The sequence below is a fragment of the Manduca sexta genome, chromosome 15 (genome assembly GCF_014839805.1).
Source record: "Manduca sexta isolate Smith_Timp_Sample1 chromosome 15, JHU_Msex_v1.0, whole genome shotgun sequence".
Lineage (NCBI taxonomy): Eukaryota > Metazoa > Arthropoda > Insecta > Lepidoptera > Sphingidae > Manduca > Manduca sexta.
Window position 1 is genome coordinate 6,122,415 of NC_051129.1, and position 23,201 is coordinate 6,145,615.

Sequence of the window (23,201 nt, forward strand, 5' to 3'; positions counted from 1 at the left end):
AGGAGTTTGGTGGGGTGCGCACCCATTATCTCTAAAGCTCATATACAATGCAGTCATAAGAAGCGTCTTGGACTATGGAACCTTTGTCTTAGAACCTGGTAACATCGTTGGATTTAAGAAACTAGATGCCATACAATCAAGAGCTTTGAGAATCATATGTGGCGCTATGAAATCAAGCCCTATTAATGCCTTACAGGTTGAATGCGTTGAATCCCCATTAAGGCTTAGACGGCAATATCTCTCCGACAAATTTTTATTACGTACTCTGCAATTTTCCAATCCTCCTCTTCTATCTAAACTGTGCCGCCTTAATGAACAGGTTAGATTGTCAAAATACTGGGTTCATAAGTCCTGGCCTTGTCTAGTTAAAAGTCTCCAAAAATTTCAAGCAATAGAAGCTCCTACACACAATTCACAACACCTCCCTATTTATTCCACCAACTTTGATTCCTTACTACTTTCACCGAATATATGCTTTAATTTGGGTATACAGGAACATTTAAACTATGCGAACAGCTATTTGAACTATTTAATAGATAAGAACTGGCCCTGTTGGCATCAAATTTATACAGATGCATCAAAACATACAACTCCTGGCTGTGTTGGTGTAGGGGTATATCATTTACAATATAAAATCGTCCAAAAAATTAAACTTCCCCCGGAATCTTCAGTGTTCACTGGAGAATGCTTTGGACTATTAAAAGCAATAGAATACATTTTGATGATGAAATTAGCAAACACAGTCATCTTTACCGATTCTAAGAGTGTACCGAGTCATTGTGGCGTTAAAGGAAATGAAAAGGCTGACGAACTGGCCAATCAAGCGGTGGACTGTGGAGATTTATTTCCGTATAAAAATTATAGCCATGACTTGGCCGCTTTGCCTAGAGTTCATCTTCGGGAATCCTGGAGTGAACTTTGGACATCTAGCGGTATGTCAAAGGGCAAATTTTATTACCTAATCCAGCCTACGATACCACTGCGGCCGTGGTTCTGCGGTTTGAAGCTTGGCAGGACGGCTACGTCTGTTTTAATACGGATGCGTCTGGGGCACGTATGTACCCCAGCCCGTCTTGCGAGGCTTGGAATTGTGGAATCTTCGGCATGTAGTTGTGGGTGTGATGTTGGGGATCTAAATCACCTTATATTTTCTTGTCCTAACCATGATCATTCTTCCCTTTATTCCAGCCTGTCCTCACTTGGTGTTCCTTTTCCTACAAATATATGTACTTTACTCTGTAATTATAATATAGACATATATCGTATTTTATCTGTGTATATAAGTATAAATAATATCAAAGTCTAACAGTTTTTCCTATTTCTTATTTATTTTAAATATATTCCTCTGATCCTATCCCGTAATTCCCCGGTCTTCATTTTATTTCCTGTTGTTTCCCTAACTTTATTTTACAAAGTGCAACTTACTTTATAAACTGTCTAACCAAAAACGTTGACATTGGCAGATGCGCAAACCGCGCCTTGCCAGAGAGAGAGAAGCAAATCCGTCAACTGTCACTGCAGCTTCTAAAATCTGTATTTCGCATTGTGATATTTGTGACAAATGTAACGGTAACCTAAAAGATAAAACTAAACCGCCAAATAAAATACAATTTATTTGAAAAATTTAAATATATTTCCTCATTTCTGAATATGATTAATATATTGAGTTAATTTCAAGTGTTTGTCTAATTTTAATTAATCTACAATTACAAATATTTAGTTATGGAGTTTCTCGATGCTATGCCAGTAGTTTTCAAAGAAATTACACCGAATAACAACATTCCTGAAAAATGGAAGGAAGTTATTTTGAATACAGGTATAGTTACAATTAAATTGTGTGCTTGCATAGTTATTTAAAATCTGTATAATATATTTCTTAAATATTCAACAACAACCTTTTGAATGTATCAAAAATACTAATTTGGGAACTAGCCAGTTAAATTGTAAAATAATTGTTCACATAAGAAAATTTGAATTGAAATTCGTATTGGTGAAGTTATAGTAATTACGGTTTGTTATGCACATTCTCGGTGTTATACTCATTGCATATTATTCATTTAACTTATTTACAAGCTTAATTAATTATTTTTACATAATGATACTTCCGGTATAATTTTATGCTTTTAGGTGGAACACACAGCACCTTGCAGGATATAAAGCTACCTCAAAAAGCTGGTGGCTATTGGTACAAGGATTCTACAAAACTATACACTAGAAATCGTTTTATTTACTGGTAATTATATTCTTTGCGTAATAAAGGATAGCATAATGTGTTATTGACAAATGTCAATGTACTTGAATGATTTACATTCCAAAAAACATTTTTAATAAATGAAAATTAAATTATATTTCACTTTGATGTTGATGTTAGCGTAATATAAATCATTCAGTGACTTTTAAACTACTCTAAAGGAGAGAAGTTATCTGTTAGTCTTATTTTTTTAAATATTTGTTCAGTGATATTTATTTACTCCATGATGTGTTTTAAATGATTCTTATTGCATTTAATTTTGTTCAGCTTTAGAGTATAGGATTTGCGATTTTAAAGATCAAACAGTAAGTCCTCAAAATGAAATAGTAAGAGAACAATTCTTTTTGTATTGGGATAAATTAGATGTATTTTATAACTAATAATATAATAAAGCAAAACAATTAAAATTTTTACACAAAAAGATGGCTCCAAAATTCACTACTATCCAAATAATAAACTTTATAAGAAATTTAAAATAACAAGTAATGTATATTTTGTACTTAAGGCAAACAACTTCAGATGCAATAGAATTGTCAGAAGCTTCCTTAGATGTGAATCTGTCTGGAGCTAACCTGCGATGTAAAGTGGCTCCGGGTACCCCTCCCCTGACCAGCATATCAGTGTATGAACGGTTCTCCACACATCATGTGGTTGTGCTTGCTGCAACTGTGTCATCTGTCCATAGATTGATATTTCCGCATCCTATGGTATTGGATAGGAAGGTAATATTCTTGGAAATATTTTTTATTCTTATTTTCCCAATTTCCCCATGAATAGAAACATAATTGTTTTCATAATAAACCAATCTTGCATAAGATTGTTGCATGTATTTCAATAATGCACAATAAAAACTCAAAGAATATTTTATTATAGAATTGTGGTCAGATAGAATTTAAATATCTAGTACAAGAATTAATAATTAATTGTTGAATATAGATTTCGTTATTATCATTACAAATAATTTAATAAGTTGACAAATTAATTAGATATTATTATACAAAAATGTTTTTCTTTTTCAGTCTACATTTGGTTCTTTGAGCAGCTCTTCACCATCTATATTTCATGACGCCAGTGCTATAAACAATCCAAACAATTATTATATTCTTAATCAATATTCAAATGCTGGTGAGTATATTCCTAAAATACTCACTAGATCTTTGCTTAATTTCTGGAATGTACCACATGACCTGTGTTTAAGTATTAAAATATATGTCTGGAGAGTGTGTTGTGAAAATTAAAAATATTCCATCCAAAATAATGGACCAAATAAAAACTGTATAAAGTCTGGATGTTGGCCAAAAGTCTAAACAGATAGCAGCTTGACTCAACAGCATCTTTTGGATTCTTGTTTATATAGTTTTGTTACTTGTTACATCAAAATGGTTTTATCTGCAGCTAGTGGAGTAGCGCATACATGCGCTTCCCATTTACGCGATAATGGTGAAGCGGTATTCGCACTCGCGTTCGGTCACAGCGGTGAGGGTGGGCTGCTACTGGTTAAACTTCCTGTCGCGGGATCAGCTGTCACCACTCTTCTCAAACGGGAATCAACTGTGCCACGGTTTTTGTCAGGAATTACTGGTGCACTTAGGTAAAGTGGAATATGTAATAATTGAGTGAAGACTGGCTCGGTGGCGTATTTGTACTGCATGTGCGCTACGACAGCGCGCTGAGGTCCTGGGTTCGAATCCCGTGTCGGGAGAAGTGATATTTGGGATTTTATGCTCAGTATCAGCCTGGAGTCTGGAATTTGTGCCCAATATGCCGATAGGCTCGCCCCCTATCATATCATAGGATGAAACACACTTGGCCTAAAGTGGGTACCCTAATTACGCCTCTGCGTACCCCTTCTCAGATAAATGCGTAGTGTTGTGTGTGTGTGTGTGTATGTGTGAGTAAAGAGTGGGGTTTTTCATTTACAGATGTAGAGCATGAAATAAATGTTGTCATATTATTTATCCCTCTTGTACATAATGAGCATCAAAGCCATTTATGTTTGCATTGTTGTTGCCTTTGTATCCTGACTCTATGGATGAGTTTATTATTACAATGCAAAGAAATATTTTAGGCTCAATATCCTTTAAAGAGAATTACAACAGTGCATGTATATTCCTACTTGACTGCAAGAACCTTTGATGAAATAACATTTACTAAGATAGATTTGCAAACATATCAAAACCTAATTGATATGCTAAATGTGTTTAAATATTAGTGGGGATTTCTAATAAAAAATAAGAATAAAATTATATAAAATACCAATTTTCAGGGGCAAGAGCAGTGATGGTGTTGAAACATATGGAGTGGTGTTAACTAATGGTCTGGCGGTGGCTATATGTGGCGACACTTGCCTCCGAGCATGGCCTCTTGATGACAGCGGTACTCCTATTGCTGTATCGACCACACTTTCGCAAACCGAAGTTAGGCCGAAACCTCCGCGTACGTACCTTTTTATAACATTTTTTTGTGTACTTATGCTGATGAATGTTATGCTATATTTTATTTTTATAGATATTGCTTTTGATTCTATTTCACAAAACAATCGATGGCGCACTATGTGTTTTTGCACAGCCTACCTACCGAGTACTTCTTTGGTGAAAACAGACCCAATTGTATTTTGTAGCTCATGGCCACATGCTGCAAAAGACGACAGGACCAGATGGAAGTATGTTACTGGTAGCATACCTGTCGTTCCCTAATGAATGCGAATTCGTTGTTATGAAAATGCACGATGGTGGCGCTGGCGCTGTAAAATTTTCGCACATCTGTCGTATTTTCGGGCCCCAGGTAAAATTTATAATGTTTTATAGCATAGGTATGTTTTTAACAAATTTTATATTTGGATTGTATGTGTTTAGCATCCTGTTTACCGAGGGGGTCTTCATTACTAAACTTTTTGCACAGTTGTAATAAGTTTAAAGGTTTTATCAGTTGATTGGTAACATTATAATATTTTTTGTTGCAGTTAGATCTTTTGGATTATACAATCGGGTATGGCGATGGCAGTAACGTTATATGGGCTCTTTGGAGCCAACCAGATGGTGATACGATTATTACAAGTAAGTTTATTTCAATACATGAAGTACAGTCGGCCACAATATAACTGAACAAATTCAAAATTACAAATTGCCTTTTAACTTTTGAGTGCACATCAACATTGTTTCTTCTCTATTAAAATAAACTTCTAAGGATTAACTTTATTTAGGATAAAGAAAAACGAATATTTCAATGGTAGTCAGTGTAACTACTTAACATAATATAATGTAACATCTCATGTCTTAGCATAGCGACCTGGAGTGGAATTCCAAAGAATTCGTAATTCAAGGTATTGGGTGGTGTTGTTTATTGCCTAAGTCCACATAATGAAAAACACGCCAATATCTTTAAGAGCCATTTGTACTTCTTATTCATGTTTCCGCTATTACTTGGATTTTCTTATACTTTTAGATTTACAATAAAAAGTTTGTTAATATTTTGTTAAATTTATGTTGGTATCTATTTACCAGGCAGCGCCATCGGCGTGGAAGTGTCATGGCGCGCGGTGGCCGGGCGGGAACCACCGCCGCCGCTGCCGCAGCTCTCGCACCACCAACAGTACCGGGACAGGCTACTGGCGCCGGGACTGTTTCCAAGTTCCGTTATTAGGAAAGCGCTCGCTGTATGCATTACTTCATTATCTTTTGTTTTTAATTCGCTAACAATACCATTCATTAGTAAATCATATCCATGTATGTTATATTAGTGAACCTTACATAAATAAATAATTAATAACTACAATATCGTTGTGTTAAGATATACAACCGAACATGGGGTGGTATTGATACCGCAACAGAAGGTGAATTGGGCGAAAGCGCAATGACGGCTGTACAAGCGCGGCTTCGCCATCTAAGCGCCCGCATGTCAAGTCCGGATCAAACACATCTCATGCACAAGTAAGATAAACGTTTACTTTATTTTGAACATGTTTCAAGCAGAAATTCATTATTATGTGACATATCACATATTGATAATATGTTTTTAATTTTTTTAATGATGTTCATATTTTTTCTTACTATAATATTACATTGCAGATGCTGGTCAGATCTATATAGCTGGTGTATGCAATACATGGAGGGGTTACAGAAACCACTCGGTCTGATGGTGTCTAAACCGGTAAGTGTTGTACTAGGTAGCTTCAGTTACCTTTACAATCCGTAATATAGTTATAATCTAATCTACAATTGATTCCATCGATCTATAGACATAGGCGTACCCAGCTTTGGCCCAGGGAGAGGGGGGTAATTAAGGAGATTCTTATAGGTTATTCAAACACAAATAAATATAAACAGTCCATAGATATAATAATATGGTTTAACTTGTATTGGCCTATTGACTAGGTATGGATTTATAGTTGAACGTGTGTAGGGATTGAACGGCGACGGCGGGTGGTGGTGCGCGGTGGTGCGGCGCGCGGGCGTCTCCCTCGTGTGCGAGCTGGAGCCGCTGGAACGGATGATGTTGTCGCCGGAGACGTCGCTGCTCGATATGGATTCAGGTCATTTTCTACTTATTATGTTTCTTTCTGCATTGATTGTAATCGACACTGATCATTCCTCGTCGACGATAAAATTTCATTAATGTTTTGTTTAATATAGATACATTAATACATACAACGGAATGGTGACTATTTTAGCGGTAGAGCATAGAGTTTTCCTTAGGTTGATATATTTTTTTATTTCATTCATATGAATATTTAGAATTTATATACCCATTTGTTTTGAATCTGAAAACTGTCTAAATGGTGGTACCTACTGGTATTTGTTTTTTGTTTTATTTGCGATTATTATGTGTTTTATTTTGCAAATATATATTTTTTTATCATACATATAGTGTATTTAGTGACTGCCTTGAGAAGGTGTTACTCTTATATTTATAATGTTGTTTTTCTTTTATTTAGTGCAAGCCACATTGTAATAACTACTGGCTGTCCTAAATAAATAACTAAATATATTTTGGATAATGGTCAATGTTATGCTAGCAGGCCAGTTATGAAATCAATGTATATAAAATAGTGTAATGTTCGCCAGGCGGCGGCGGGTCGCTGTCGCGGGCGGCGCTGCGCGTGGTGATGGCGGGCGCGCGGTGGGAGCGCGGCGCCACGGCGGGCGCGGCGGCGGAGCTGGAGCGGCGCGTGTTCGCGTGCGCCGCGCCGCAGCACCGCCTGCTGCCGCGCCTGCTGCACCTGCTGCGCGCGCCCGCGCACCCGCACTCCTCGCCCGACTCCAGCGCGCTGCACGAACCGCATCCTCCGCCGGTGACTACGTTGTTTTAAACTTTAAAAAAAAAATTCAACATATTCAATCTATAAATTCCTCAGTTTTGATTGTTTTTTAGTACTGAGCTGGGATAAAAGTAAATGAGTCATTGGATCATAAGCTGTTACTACCATCTATATTTATCCAAATCGCCGCAAGAATCATAAATAGTTTAATATTTACGAAATGACTTTTTTCATTATACTGTATTGGAATTAAAAACTTCAATGATCATTGATAATAATTTTATTTTAACACTGAAAAATATGTTCTCTGCTGAGTAACATCTGATGATCGGTTTCAGATGCTAAGTCCCCAGCAGATAGACGAACTCTCGACTATACTGGAACCGATTCAGGACCTGCAGAATGCGGTGCTAGAGCTAAACGATGCGCTCCGACTTGACGTGCCGGAGATCGACACTTCGAAGAGTAAGTCTAGATTAAAATTATATCCATAATGATAATATTATTATCATTAACAGACCGACAAATCGTGATGTAATATTTGGGACACAGATTGATGACTGATAGATTTCTGTTTTCGTAGGTGACGAAGAGGAAAATGACGAGTACGAAACCTTGTTTGCTGGAGATCTCGGTGTCGCTGTCGTCACTGAAGCTATCCGACAGATGGCCGAAATGAGGTGAATATAATGTTTATTAGCAGAGAAGTAGCGATAAAATATTTTTATCGCTACTTTTGTTTTATTATTACAATAAAAATAATACGTATCGACTATCGAATACCAAACAGTTTGAAGTCGTAGTCGCGTATAGTTATATCTATACTATTATATAAAGCTGAAGAGTTTGTTTGTTTGTTTGTTTGCTTGAACGCGCTAATCTCAGGAACTACCGGTCCAAACTGAAAAATTCTTTTTGCGTTGGATAGCCCTTTGTTCGTGGAGTGCTATAGGCTATATATCATCACGCTATACCCAATAGGAGCGGAGCAGTAATGGCTAATGTCAGGAACTACCGGCCCAAACTGAAAAATTATTTTTGCGTTGGATAGCCCTTTGTTCGCGGAGTGCTATAGGCTATATGTCATCACGCTATACCCAATAGGAGCGGAGCAGTAATGGCTAATCTCAGGAACTACCGGTCCAAGCCGAAAAATTCTTTTTGTGTTGGATAGCCCTTTATTTGTGGAGCGCTATAGGCTATATATCATCACGCTATGGCCAATAGGAGCGGAGCAGTAATGGCTAATCTCAGGAACTACCAGTTTGAACTGAAAAAATATTTTTGTGTTGGATAGCCCTTTGATCCCGGAGTGCTATAGGCTATATATCATCACGCTATGACCAATAGGAGCGGAGCAGTAATGAAACATGTTGCAAAAACGGGGAAAAATTATTAGTTTTGAGAGCTTCCGTTGCGTGCGCTCCGTAAACGGTTAAAGTTATGCAACAATGATGTATGACGGGATTGTTCCTCTTAAAAAGTTCTAAAATTATATATTATAAAACGTCCCTCGCTGCATCTGTCTGCCTGAACGTGTTAAACTCAAAAACTACCCAACGTATTAAGATGAAATTTGGTATGGAAACAGTTTGAGACCCTGGGAAGAACAAAGGCTCCCGGGAAACTACTACTTTTATAACGGAAAACTTTAGCCTGAAAAACTTTATAACGCGGGCGGAGCCGCGGGCAAAAGCTAGTGTTAAATATGATTTTAAATGTAGCTATGTTGTTACCAGGTGCCGCGTGGTGCGCGGTGCGTTGGCGGCGCTGGCGCTGTCGCGCGGCGCGGGCGACGTGCCCGGCGCCGGACACTGCGCCGTGCACTGGCAGGCCTACCGCGCGCTGCTCTGGCTGCGGGCTGCCACGTTGCATCCACCGTAAGTATAAACATTTATTCACCTGGAAACTGCAGTCTACCCGCAGTACCGCTATGTATAGAAAGAAAATTATGCACACATTTTATAATAGCGATACTTATATATGTCCGTTTTTCATGTGTATAGTAGTATGTTTTATGATATACGTAGACCTCCCGTGTTTGAATGTAGTAATTGTCGACAGCGCGGCGGGTTCATCCGAGACGTTCCGTCTGAAGATGAGCGCGTTGGGCGCGGAGTGGTCGGAGGCGCCTGCGGGCGGGGCCGCGGCGGGCGCGGGCGGCGCGGTGCACGCGTACTGCGCGGGCGCGGGCGGAGCGCGCGCGCGGCGGCAGCTGGCGGCGGCGCGCGCGCCTCACGCCTGGCACCAGGCGCTGCCTCTCTTCGCATACCATCTCGCACACCAACTGTATCCTTTGTAACTGGTCATGATGCCACTGGACGACGGAACTATACATTTTAGTTTTAGTCCATTGAAATGTTACATTTTTAGGCCTTACCTTGCGTTTTTTAGAGGACGCAATTTTATTTTTTTGAAGTGTAGGGGGGTCAGTCTAAAGCTAAAACCAAGTTTGTGGGGTCGCCACCCTTGTCCCACGGCCGCCATCTTGAAAATAGGGGTTGAAATGGTTTTTACGATGTATCTCTTAAACTATTTATCTGACAAAAAATGTATAAACATTTTTGTTGCAAATTAAATTCTCTACAACTTTGGTCTAGTAACTTTTGTCGTAGAACTATAAATAAAAAAAGTTATAAGCGAAAATGTTAAGAAATTCAATGTTAAGCAATGTCCATTGCAACGTCATCAGAACGTGTGTTTATATGGTTCATAATACTTTTTTTGTACTATCATTAATACCCAAATACCCAAGGGACCATTAGGGAACAAAAGAACATCTACCTGCTATTATTATTATTATTTCTAACCTCTTATTGTAAGAATAGCTGATAATATTGTGTTGAAGTTGTCGTTCAACTTATAACTAAAAGATATAAAATAAGATGGCGGCCGTGGGACAAGGGTGGCGACCCCACAAACTTGGTTTTAGCTTTAGACTGACCCCCCCTACACTTCAAAAAAATAAAATTGCGTCCTCTAAAAAACGCAACCCCAAATGTAACTTTTCAATGGACTATTTCAATTGGCAAGTTTTTGAAGCGGTATATTGCGCTACATCTTCCTGATTCTATTCCGCTAGCGAATATACTTCAATACAAACATTTCCAGAAGTCTGTCTCGCAAGTTTTCTTCGTAATCTTAACGCCTCTTTAAAGATACAACAAAATGTGACGGAAGTCCTTGTTTACACGCACTGTAGGCTTCACTACGCTTAACATCAGGCGCAGTGGAGCCACTTTGTCAAGGTAACACAAAAAAAAAACAAATTATACGTTACGCGCAATCTGAGCTAATGTTATCGTGACAAACTATTAAAAAATCTGCTTTGCAGTTAGATGTGGTTCTCCTCACTGATTAGCCATCAGTGAAGAGATCTCTTAATTATCTCATCATTTAGCTCCCAGGTTATAAACTTGCAACCCATTAAAATAAATAGGCCTATAATGAGACGATATAATAAATATTAGTATGAAAAATAGTTCAACAGAATAAAAGTAAGCTTTTTACAAAAAAAAGTTCCTTGACGTAAGATGTAGCTGGGCAGTGAGCGGCGGCTTTGAATTCGGCTGGTGGCTGGCGAGGGCCAACCAGCCCAGACTAGTGCAGAACTACGTGCTGTTACTGGAGCCTTGGTGCGAGTGGAACGCTTGCTCACGTATGTATGCTCTACTTACTACTATGAAATATTGTTTTTGGACAGCTGTCAATCATTCATGAGGATTTATAGCATCGACTAGTAATGCGTACTAATTTAACACGTGTAACAAAACTAACATCGGGTTCATGGCATTCGTCGTATAAAATAAATACCAATTCCAATATTAGGAAAATCGAACATCTTTTTTTCTAATCTAAAATGTCATATAAATTACGATGATAGTATTTTTCATGTACGCAGTAGCAATACCAATAAAGCGACTAAAAGTACTCATGGTAAAAAAACAGGCCAATTCATCTTGGGGCTCGCGCTGCTTGAAATGGAGGACGCGGAGGGCGCGTACGCGGCCTTCTGCAAGGCGGCCAAGGGCGTCAGCACCGAGCCCTTCCTGCGGCAACTCGTGGCGCCGCGCGACCAGCGCCTCACGCACCACCAGGCGCTCGTCCTTTACTACTTGAAGGTAGGTATGCAACTACATTATCACTATAAAACGAGTGTAGCAGAAATATAGCCTTCTCAGGAATAATGTACTTTGGGGGTACCACTTTTGCTTTCGTTTTAATGTTAATGTATGTATGATTTTTTTCTCCAGGTCATAAAATTATTTGAAATCCACGACGCGGGCGCTTGTGTCGTCCGTCTTGCCGAAACAGCAATCAGTATCGCAGACAGCGACGATCCTAACTTGGTAAGTTTTAATTTCTAATTTCAATAAGTTTATACAAAAGCTATTTTTTTATGGAAATTAATGTTCTAATTTAATGTACATATTATGACATTTAATTCAAGATTGATATATTGAATTTAAATGTCCATAACGCTGTAAATTATAAATATTATGTAATATAGCCGGGGGTGTTAAATAACACGTGGGCATCGACAATTCGATGAAAATTTTAATAAAATTATAATAGGTCCGCCGTACCAGGTATACATGCATACACTATTGAGATCATGGATGATGTAGCTGCGAGCCGATTAGCGACACGAGCGCGCGGTGTAGAGCGAAGCATCGTTACGTGTATATATTCCCCGCCGAGTCGGCATGCAGCCCCGTACTTGTTTCGAGCGGACTTACTCTGGCGCCCCGGGTGAAAATAACATTTGATGCCCTCTTTTTGCACCCACGATGAAGCTTTACTTCGAATCTGTGATGTCTTGGGCAATATTCTGGCCCGCCATTTCCGAAGTTGGTACTGATATCCATCACTCTGATTTATCAGCTGCTTCTGCTTTTATACCATAAACTTTGATCAACTGCTGTGTGTCGTTTGATGTTCGGTGATCAGAACTGATCATAAACATGCATATTCATGCCGATCTTTTAGGAAAGTAAGTGGAAAAAAGAAAAAAAATCATGTCCAAAGGTTTTTTTTTTTATATTCTATACCTAAAACAGTAATTTCTTCGAAATCAAGGTGATCCATTCATATTGCTAAAATGTTGGTATAACCGTGGCACTCATGACTTATCATTAAATGAGTAATTTGTTGATTTGTAAAACATACTACACATTCGACAATAAATACAAATAGGTTGATATAGTATATGATGGTTGAGTGTGGTGTGCGCAGGCGATGTTCCAGTGGGTGGTGTTCAAGTGGCACCTGAGCGGCGGGCGCACGGCGCGCGCGCTGGCGGCGGCCGCGGCCAACCCCTCCCGCGCCGCGCGCGCCGCCGCCGCCGCCGCCGCGCTCGCCACGCTCGGTGCGTACTCACTACCCACTCGCGCTTCTATCCTATTTACTCACTAAATGCTGTATGTTGCCATTTAAACAAATATTGTATTATAATTTATAACAAAAACACTATTTCATATTTGGCACCCTTCATTTTGTATATCATGATAATATTACAAATAAGAAGGTTTATGAAAATACTGTATCTATTATCCCAAAATAATGCATGATTATAGGGTCATTTTTACACATAGTGAGAAAAAGGTAACATAATAATAAAAATAAATAACTCGTTAATATGATCTATAAAAAAAACTCATTAGTTAAAGCTTCTTTTTTCATAAATTCAAAATCAACATAAAGTAATTTTTTAAAGACCTTACTATATTTTTTTAACAGTAATGTTGTATCCATTTGGTTATATTTTATACAAATTGAAAATGAAACCATGTTTATATATAAAATACATATAAATTTGTGTTAATAATTTCCGTTGATGATCGTAAATAAATAAATAAAATGTGTGTGTGTATGTGTGAGTGCAGGCGCGCGCGGGGAGCTGGGCGCGCTGGCGTCGTGCGCGGCGCTGGCGGCCGAGGCCGAGCGCGCCGCTGCGGGCCGCGCCAAGCTGCACGACGCGCTCGACCACAACCCCTACTACGACTTCCTCTACGCGCTGCACCTCTCCAGGCACCACTACCGAAAAGGTAAACAGACACACTACCTGAAATATAATGATATAATATTTTGAAGATTATTTCTACATTTTAATAATCTGATAATTATTTGACAACGTATCTAATTAAAACTGACAACTCGTTAGAAATTCTTCGTAATAATAAACTGCTAAGTATATGGAATTAACTAAGGAGTTTGTTACACTACCAAACTTATTCATGACATACCATTTACACGGCTCGTGTGGGCTAGCTGTTCTAACATTGAAAACGTCCAACAAAAACTAGCAAATCTTGATCGATCTAAACGTCGGGTTATTTGCTATTAGAAAAATGCAGTTATCTATACTTATAACAAATCTGTAGAGAGGTCAATTCTGTACATGAAATATATTTCCAAAATAACTATTAGGGGGTGATTAGGGATCGATACTGATGCCAAAAATGCAATTGGTAAAATATTTGTCTGTCTATCTGTCTGTATAACCGTTATAGAAACAAAAACTACTCGACGGATTTTTACGAAACTTAGTACAATTATTTGTCATACTCCTGTGCTGGTTATAGTATACTTTTCATCACGCTACAATTAATAGGAGCAGAGCAGTGAAGGGAAATATTGGGAAAACGGGAGAAGTTACTCCATTTTTTAAGCTTCCGTCGCGTGTGCAACCTTAATGGTTAAAGCTACATAGAAATCATGTATGACGGAAATGTTCTCCTTAAAATTATGTAAAAAATATCCCACGACAGCATATGTCTATCTTTTATGGTTGACTCATAATAACATGTGTAACTCCCGATAGCTTAGCAGTTCGAAGCTTTCTGATTATATTTGTCTACTCTTACGTTTATAACACTCTCAGTCATCCCTAATTAAAAAAGTTAACATTATTAAATATTCCATAAAAAATAATCATAGAAATCGATATAGAAACACCAAAGTTATACATGAGGTACGCTAATAATAAGCCATCATACGTGAATACTGAATCATTCTATAAAGATTATTTCTGTATATATATAAGGTCGCGAACGCACAGGCAGGCGGCTTGCTTGGCACCTAGAGGCTAGCGAATCTCCTAGCGAGTAGCTTCGTAAAACGAACATTCTCGAACGTTCGCGATCGGCTCCATTTTTGAAGTCCGAAATCCACGCGGGCGAAGCTGCGGGCGGAAGCTAGTCTAAAATAATTTAGTATAAATTTGAAATATGTTGTATGTTCTCGTAGCGGCGGCGGTGTTGTACGAGCGCGCGGCGCGGTGCGGTGCGGAGCGCGGCGCGGAGGGCGGCGCGGCGCGGCGGCGGTGGCTGGCGGGCGCGCTCACGTGCCTGCGCCTCGCCAAGCCGCAGCACGCCTTCATCGCGCGGCCCGCCACACACCCGCGCCTGCCTTCCCTGCAGGTATACCCTATTACGTGCCTCGTTGGCGTAGTTGTAATTGTTCATGGTATGAGTACGACTCCCGCCCTGAGGTCCTGGGATCTAATCCCGCGTCAGGGGCCATAATGATTGTGACTGAGTTTTTCCATTTATAAAATTAGTCAGTAGCAGCTCGGAGTCTGGATTTTAGGCGGTGCGATACCTCCGTGCCTCGGAAAGCACATAAAGCTGTTGGCCCTGTGCCTAGTCTTCCACCGATCATGGCGGACTTTGACTGATCTCATTCATTTATTCAATATACAAGTATTATAGCCCATTGAAATGTTACATGAGCTTTGCATTTTTTAGGGGACCCAATTTTATTTTTGGGATATGTGTGGGTAGGTAAAATAATTTGCTTCAAATTTTTACTTTACAAATTTTTCGTAAGACGCATAGTTCCGAGATATCGCGAAAAAAGTGTTTTCACCTCTTTTTCCAAGATGGCGGCCGGAAGACACGAGTGGCGACCCCACAAACTTGAGATTAAGCTTCTATACATCCCCCACACATGTCCTAAAAATAAAATTGCGTCCTCTAACAAATGCAATATTCGGTCCTTAAATTGTAACATTTCAATGGACTATTATTTATTACGGACTGACGTTATAGTACATTATAGGTAATAACTATATTATGGACTAAATACAAAAAACTCGACTCTACATCAACATAAAATTTATGTTTGTTAACTATAAACGAATTACCCGCTAATTTGGTTTGAATTAAATTTGGCACACAGATATACTAAGACATTGCAATATACATGTAAATTGAGCTTTCAAAACTACATCAGATTGGCATGGTATACTAAGAGATTTTAATGCCATAGGTGATTGGTCCTGAAGAATTAGCTGCAGAACTTCGTGAAGAGGATCCAGATTCACTGGACATTGTGCAGCAGGCGCTATTAAGTAAGATATGAGTTGAAATATAATACGGTACAAGGAACCTTATTAAATGCATAAGCATAAATTATATTATAAATTGCTTAAAGGAAAATCAAATCAAAATCAAAATACGATTTATTTAAAATTACACAAATACTTTAAAATTACACAAAATAAAATTACAAGAAGAGTAATTCAAAACCTAGAGATAAGCAGGGGTTCCCAAACTAGGCTAGGCCTGTATCTTGGCAAACCAACAATAAAGTTAAACCATAAAAAGACAGATTAGGTGTAGAGATTTATACAAATATTGACAAAAATAAAAAACAATAAACAATTAAATATTCAGCACGTGCCGATTAATGTAATTGGAGAGCTTATAATACTTTCTGTAGTATCATAATCAATACTTAGCAACCAATTCGTGAGTTTTTTCGAGCAAGCATACACTGAGCAATTCTTAATATCACATAATTTATTAACTTTGTTGTAAATTGAGCGGAATGCAAAGAATTTGAACTTCTTCACGAAATTTGATTTGGCAGATGGAAGTGAAAGGTTGAAGACCCTTTTAGTTAACAGTGCCTTGTGTTCATCAGAATTAATTATAGATTTATGTGTTGAAAGACAAGCTTTGCGTATATATAATTGACGAACTCTTAAAACACCTGCTTCTTTATATAAAGAATCTGTGGAGAACCTAAAGTCTTTACGCATCATGACCTTCAATACTGAATACCGAAGGATTGAAAATCTAAAACTCTATTAAGTCGTCATGCTACCTAATGATAAACTATCAACCAAATATTTGATTATAAATAAACTACGCACGGTGGCGTAGTTTTATTGCGGTACGTCTAACTTAATGTGGTCTGGGGTTCGATTACCGCCACGATAAGATAAAATGGATTGATGATTATAATAGATCATGAATATGGAAAATTTGATTACACTTACCGTCACATATCCAATAAGAGCATAAAAACTATCATTTTTGAATACGAATATCCTGATGATAATGCGTAACGTTTTCAGAGGGCGATAATATAGATTTCAACAAGTTGTACACAAAGCTAAAGGACGCCGACCCCGACACGTTGCTGGCGGTAACGAAGCGAGCTATAAGCACTGGTCAATTCCTGCCGCGATGGTTCCTCATGAGATACATGGTGAGTCGGTGCTGACTATCTCAACCCGGCCGTATCCAGTGAATTCTTATTTTTAGCATCTTGTTTTGATCGCCTCAATAGTATAAAAGTATTTTTCAAAATAAATGAACGCAACGAAATAGTTTTTACGAAATATTGTTTGGAAATTTTATATCTCATCTATTTTTTTTGTGTCTTTTATTATGTACATTCATTTTGAGAAATACTCATTAACATTTCATCAACGTATTTTGCGAATGGTACATTTGTTACGTGGGGGCGGCCGACCGCCTCGCCTAAAATAAAACGCGACTGTGGCAGGTATGTAATGAGGCAGTATATCAATATACCTATAGAATACAGGCGCAACATAATGCCTTATAACTTATATGTATTAAGATAGTACAGAAACCTAAATTCAATTATTCTGGTTCCCACACATTTTAAAATTTATGTTATTCTATTGTATCTTTGTTGAAAGCATCCATGCATACATTAATTTGCATGTAGGTGGATTTGGTTAATATGACCACTATGCAAATTGAACCACAAATACTGTTAGGCAATGCGGAGAAAAATATATGACATTGAAACGCTGTAAACGTGTGAATGGCATCATATGTATTGATAGATATTGACTTTTATTATTTACGATGCTTTTTTTGCGGACGTGGTGATGTCAACTTGCCAACGACCAATAATAATGATAATGTAAACGATCAAAGTCCAAGTTCGCATCGAATGAGGTCATTGAGTTGTTAACTTAAACATGAGCGTGGAACGTAGGCATTCGTAATGAAGCATTAGCAGTATTTTTCACACAGTCATTAATTTTGTGTTATAATGAAAATATTTTCAAACCTATGTAGAAAAAGAAGTATATAAACTGTTTTATTAAATTAGACGATTATAATAATATGCATAAAGAAGTATGGTGTCCACCTTTGTGTACAAAAATAATATTTTAGTTATGATATATTGTAGGTGTATATTAATTCTAAGTAGAGCAACTGTATCGAAGGATGACTTGAATAACTCAAACGTTTAAGTGCATATATATAAGCAGTCTTGGGTACTTGGCTATGAGTTATATATCTTTATATATAATAAAACAAAATTCCCCGACGCATTCGTCTGTCCGAACACGATAAACTCAATAACTACCTAACGGATTTCGATGAAATTTGTATGGAGAAAATTTATAAGGACAGACCTGAGAAGGGCAAAGGCTACTTTCTATCCCGTCAAAATTATAACGGAACTTTAATACAGAAAACTCTCGCATGAGGCAGAGCCAGGAGCAAAAGCTAGTGTATATTGAGGTTGAACAGCGATATTCTTGAAAGGCACGATAACTTGAAAACTTCTTAGTTCTGACTCCAGAAATTGGCATTCCAGCTTTTTGCAGCAAATAATTTATAAGTAATCTGTTAATAAAAACTCTGAACATTTCAAATTGAGTTTAAGTGTAGTATTTTTTCCCCGCGTGTCACCTCTAATAATATACGAAAATCCATACCATATACGTCTTTTTAATAATAGACATGTAGATTAATGTATTCGCGTTTTTAAAATATCGATATAATAAAACCATAAAAAATGTAAAATTGCTGGTGTGATAATGAAAGTTAGGGTCTCATTATTTTGAAATAAAGTTGTGCAGAAATCAAGATTGATTTTGAACGTTTTTGAAAATTAAAACTATTTCATGAGAAAAATATTATTACCCTCATTGCAGTTGCTCTAGTTAAATAACAAACTTAATTTTGCAGTTTACTTTCTAGGCACGGTTATTGTACCAACCGCAAATAATATGTTTGTAATATGTAGTAAATTCGCTTTTTTTTATTATTTAAGTACATATTTACAGTTTGCAGATTTTTACCCTTACATTGTTTCTTGCCAATTTTCATTAAAGGAAAGTGTCCAATAGGTTTTGATTTCTTTATGAAATGACAAATATTCGATATAAACAGTCGTATCTTTTGATCATGTCATCTTAAGTTTAATTTTTTTTAGCTGGGAGAGACCGTTATTCCGATGCTTTTTACATAAATTTAAATTCGATATCTCTATGTGTTCCTGAGAAAAAGACAGACAGAGGGACAACAAAATGATACTACAAAGGTTCTTTTTGTGATACGGAACCGGTGGAACGAATGATAAATAAGTACACAACGAAAAGCAAATTTAGTAATTGAACCGAAAAATAATGTGTATGTTGCATCAGGCGGTGGACGGCGCGGGCATGGTGCGCGCGCTGCTGCAGGGCGGGCGCGCGGAGGAGGCGAGCGCGGCGTGCTGCGGCGCGCTGCGGCAGGCGCTCGCCGCGCTGGCGCCCGCCGCGCCGCTCGCGCCGCCGCGCCCCGTCTCCGCGCCGCTCGCCTGCGCCGACCTGCTGCTCGCAGAGCTTAGCCACCACATCGACGACGCAGCTATAAAAGAGGTCACTACCCTATTAAATTCAACTCCTTTGCGTCTGCAAGTGTTTGTATACTTACTAATGAAATATCTTGTTACCATACTTTCAATGAAACACTATAAACATATTTGTTACCATGAGGATGGGTCGATTCGACCAGAATGCCATTATCTCACCGAAAACCGATATCAAATAAAGTTTGTGATTGCATTTCGTGTGAAGAATTTCTGGGGCCCAAATACAGCATAATAAATAATACTAGTATTTTAAGTGTTAGGGGACTGTTGTATTCGCAATATAACATCAGTTTACGCACTTAAGCGATTACGCGTATGCTAATGAAAAGACTGATCTATTCTAATAATTAATCAATAAAATGACAATTTGGCGCTTGATGCCATATTTGCACAAAAGTTACGTTTAAAATATTTCAAAGCATGTGAAACAAATTTTGTTTAACCCAAACTAATTATGAAATGAAGATTTAAAGAAAATATCTGTAAATTGGCACATTGACCTTTAATTCTGTTGCAATACATACTTTTGTTATCTTTTGTACCAGGTTTACGATGAACTGGATTCACTGGTAAAGGAATACACGCAAGCGGTTGTCAGAGCATCAGAAAATATGAAAATGATTAAAAGTGTTGCGTAATTAATTTGTGAATTGAAATAAATAGTTTGTAAGCATTTTTATTAACAAAAAATAAAATAAAATAACAAATATACCCGCAACAAAGGAATGAATACCTATTTTTTTTTTACCAAGCATTTTATATCAATATACATTTCAACCCCTCCTCCCACACCAATCACCTACAATGAAATTATCAGTATAATAAAATAACTATTTACAACTGTAAAATGGTGCTAACGGGTACCACCACACAAATGCAGGGCAAAGGTCTGTATATATCACTTTAACATAATTGTAAAAACCTTCTTTGATGAAAATTATGAGCACTTATATGTACCACATTATTTATTGTAACTCTATAAACTTGCAAATATACAAAACAAAATGGTATGTTTACTTACAACGCAATAAATATAATAAGTATAGCAAACTGCTGTGTGCAAGCACCTAATCAGAAATAAGTGATTTATTATCTTCTTACCCCCTTATTTATAGATGTTGTTGTATCTTAATGTTAGCCAATCACCGCGGCCCTATATCTACGCACTGCGAAGGCTGCCATGCCGTTAGCACCGAGAAAGAGACTTGTTATCACAGCTTTACTCCGTCCTTAGATAAAAAACGTCTATGAATAAGAGGGTATCTTTATAAAATTATCATACCTAGTTCTTAATAGCCCGCATACCTAATTTGACATGGTATTTCATTATGCATAGTAACATTATTTTACATTGTCATGGTCAACAAAAAAATAGAGTGCAAATAAATCATAAATTGTCAAGGTATAATTAAAAAACATCATCACAGATCATAACTTAAATAAATAATCCACTCAACCACATTTTTAAGTTATAAATAAATATTATCTTTTAAATCACTTTACAGGATAACAAAGCTACAATTCACAGTAAGTTATCTATTTTATCATTTTTTTTTAAATCTTATCTTCAGTTGTGACTTGAATAACTTAAACGTGACTTAGTATGTATCTAAAACAAGTTTTTGACTATCACTGGCGTTTATGATATCTCCCTTTCATAATAGATAATACCAGGAGAACAAGTTTCTCATAAGTAAGAAACATCAGAGCAGCCGTCATGACAGTTTGCAAAAGTTTTGCTTCCAGCCCACGGAATAATACCAGTGGGTTGTATTTGATGTCTTTCAGCAAAGGTTTCATACTGGTACCGGCTCGAAGCCTTGACTGAATTAATTGCAATGGATATGTTAATGTTGTTGCAACTGCCTTGGCAGCTGCTCCGATCATAAATGCAGTATATGTATCAAAAGACCCTTTGGTCACTAATTTTCTTTTCAATGACTCATAAACCATGAACTGGATAGCTGGATTAGAAACTAGAAGCAAAGATGGTACAGTACCTGACCAAAGTCCTTTTGCACCTTCATTTTTAGCAAGCTCAATAAGACCTTCAAAAAGGGTATTACAGTTTGTTTTCTCTAACTTCATTCTAGTATTTACAACCCATAATGGGGAAGTTAATATAACATTTATGCTTCCAGCTATAATACCAAACATAAGATCTTGTAATGCTGATGTAGGCTTTGGGGAAAGTTTCCTCAAGGCATGAAATGAATAAAAATAAACAAAATTAGATACTGATAAAGATTGCAGCACTGGTGATAACCCTCTATACAATGATTCAAGGCCTTCTTCATTAGCTAGCTTCATTAATAGCTCCCAAGATGAGCCATGTAGCTTATTTGAATCTTCAACTGAAACAAATAATGGTTACATTCAGACATTTGGTACCTTTACTTGTACCAAGGTATAGTTTTGTGGAAAAATAGAGAGTTGATACTGGACAAATTTGGGTTCCCACCAACATTGCTACCAGGCATCCTAACTAGTTAGTTTATAATTTAAAATTAAATCAAACACTTCTGACCACAAAACTTATATACTTGCTTGCCTTTATTTCAACTACCATATTTAAAATTTAAGTCTTCATACTTAATATATTAACCTTAAGCATCATTTAGACAGAGCAATTATTGCTATCAAAAACATTAGGAGATTATTGCATCAAACTCTTAGATGTAGGAAAGATTTAAAATATCTGATAGACTTGTATAGGCCCAGCAAGTATTGCTGGTCACTATGGGTGAAATAGCCTTAGCATTGTATATGTTCAGACATGGCAACTTATTATGTTCATACAAGAACTGCATATGTAAGGCAAGAAAATTGCTCCATCTAAAAGTAGCTTTGCATGCATTTTCTCATTTGATTGGAATTGTTTTATTGACACTTGCTTATAAACTACATTATCTAGCAATAAGACAGATAAGACCCAATAATTGCAACTTAGCAAGTTTTATTAAGCAAGCATAGCATGGCCTGTCCAGCGGCAAGATGTGTGGACAATATTGTAAGAATTGAGGGTCGAACCTGGATGCAATGGGCTCGCGACCGAAAAGTATGCCATGATGTGAGAGAGGCCTATACCCAGCAGTGGGACTCTACAGGTTGTGGATGATGATGATGAAGTTTTATTTTGATCATAAATAATAGCCTAAGTATAATCAAAATTACTATATTCCTGTTTGAAAAGTTTTAATTGGTTTAATATTATTCCTTTTATGAACTGTGAAAATACACTATAAGCTTACCTTGTAATCTTGACCTCAATGTATCTAGTGGATAAAACACAGCCATACCCACTATGCTACCCTGAAAAAATATGGATAAGGATTTATAATTATTTAGGACCATACATAGGCCGGAAAAAATAATAAGATTTAAATTTATAGGTACATACCGTAGCTCCTGCAACTGCATGGACTAATGTCTCATAACTAAATAGTGATGGAGCCATTATTCCAATCACTTGCTTTGCACTTAGATGGTCACTGAGATAAAATTATATATTTTCTTTAATAACTTCACACTCGTTTAAACAAATAATTACTTTGCTTTGAATACCTATACTCATATCACTATTTATAAATGTAGTGGTTAATTATTTATTTGGTTACACTCAGTACCTACTACCTATCACGCCAAATTCGTACTAAATGAAAGAGAATTTTATGTTTCCATATATATTATAATTCTCTTTGATTTGATCATTAGCAGAGACATTTTTTTTCTTCGTCCTTAGAGGACAGGCTAAAGTTTTGGCAGAGACAAATAATG

At 37.3% G+C, this 23,201-nt stretch overlaps 2 protein-coding genes across 2 annotated transcripts; one reads left to right on the forward strand and one right to left on the reverse strand.

Annotated features, from left to right (window-relative positions):
• Positions 1-1,326: 1,326 nt before the first annotated feature.
• On the forward strand, positions 1,327-20,150 carry LOC115439970 (nuclear pore complex protein Nup160). Its single transcript, XM_037438729.1, has 27 exons — positions 1,327-1,816; positions 2,128-2,233; positions 2,757-2,973; positions 3,271-3,376; positions 3,647-3,842; positions 4,518-4,687; positions 4,872-5,035; positions 5,214-5,307; positions 5,755-5,906; positions 6,041-6,180; positions 6,319-6,400; positions 6,653-6,782; positions 7,315-7,541; positions 7,847-7,973; positions 8,092-8,188; positions 9,248-9,388; positions 9,573-9,797; positions 11,048-11,166; positions 11,457-11,629; positions 11,762-11,857; positions 12,744-12,876; positions 13,394-13,555; positions 14,757-14,929; positions 15,780-15,861; positions 16,873-17,006; positions 19,216-19,431; positions 19,970-20,150. The coding sequence occupies exons 1-27, from the start codon at positions 1,723-1,725 to the stop codon at positions 20,060-20,062; spliced, it is 3,849 nt and encodes a 1,282-aa protein (XP_037294626.1). The 5' UTR covers positions 1,327-1,722; the 3' UTR covers positions 20,063-20,150.
• On the reverse strand, positions 19,672-23,200 carry LOC115439973 (peroxisomal membrane protein PMP34). The gene is made up of 3 exons (XM_030164077.2): positions 22,825-23,200; positions 22,676-22,736; positions 19,672-21,778 (listed from the first exon to the last, which is right to left on the reverse strand). The coding sequence occupies exons 1-3, from the start codon at positions 22,879-22,881 to the stop codon at positions 21,054-21,056; spliced, it is 843 nt and encodes a 280-aa protein (XP_030019937.1). The 5' UTR covers positions 22,882-23,200; the 3' UTR covers positions 19,672-21,053.
• Position 23,201: the final 1 nt, after the last annotated feature.

Bases quoted from the DNA above. Each gene is read 5' to 3' on its own strand.
- LOC115439970 (XM_037438729.1), top strand. From the start codon at position 1,723: ATGGAGTTTCTCGATGCTATGCCAGTAGTTTTCAAAGAAATTACACCG. The intron at 9,389-9,572 runs GTAAGTATAAAC...AATTGTCGACAG, and splicing joins GCTGCCACGTTGCATCCACC to CGCGGCGGGTTCATCCGAGA. The intron at 12,877-13,393 runs GTGCGTACTCAC...GTGTGAGTGCAG, and splicing joins CGCCGCGCTCGCCACGCTCG to GCGCGCGCGGGGAGCTGGGC.
- LOC115439973 (XM_030164077.2), bottom strand. From the start codon at position 22,881: ATGGCTCCATCACTATTTAGTTATGAGACATTAGTCCATGCAGTTGCA. The intron at 22,737-22,824 runs GTATGTACCTAT...ATATTTTTTCAG, and splicing joins ATGCAGTTGCAGGAGCTACG to GGTAGCATAGTGGGTATGGC. The intron at 21,779-22,675 runs GTAAGCTTATAG...TATTTGTTTCAG, and splicing joins ATTGAGGTCAAGATTACAAG to TTGAAGATTCAAATAAGCTA.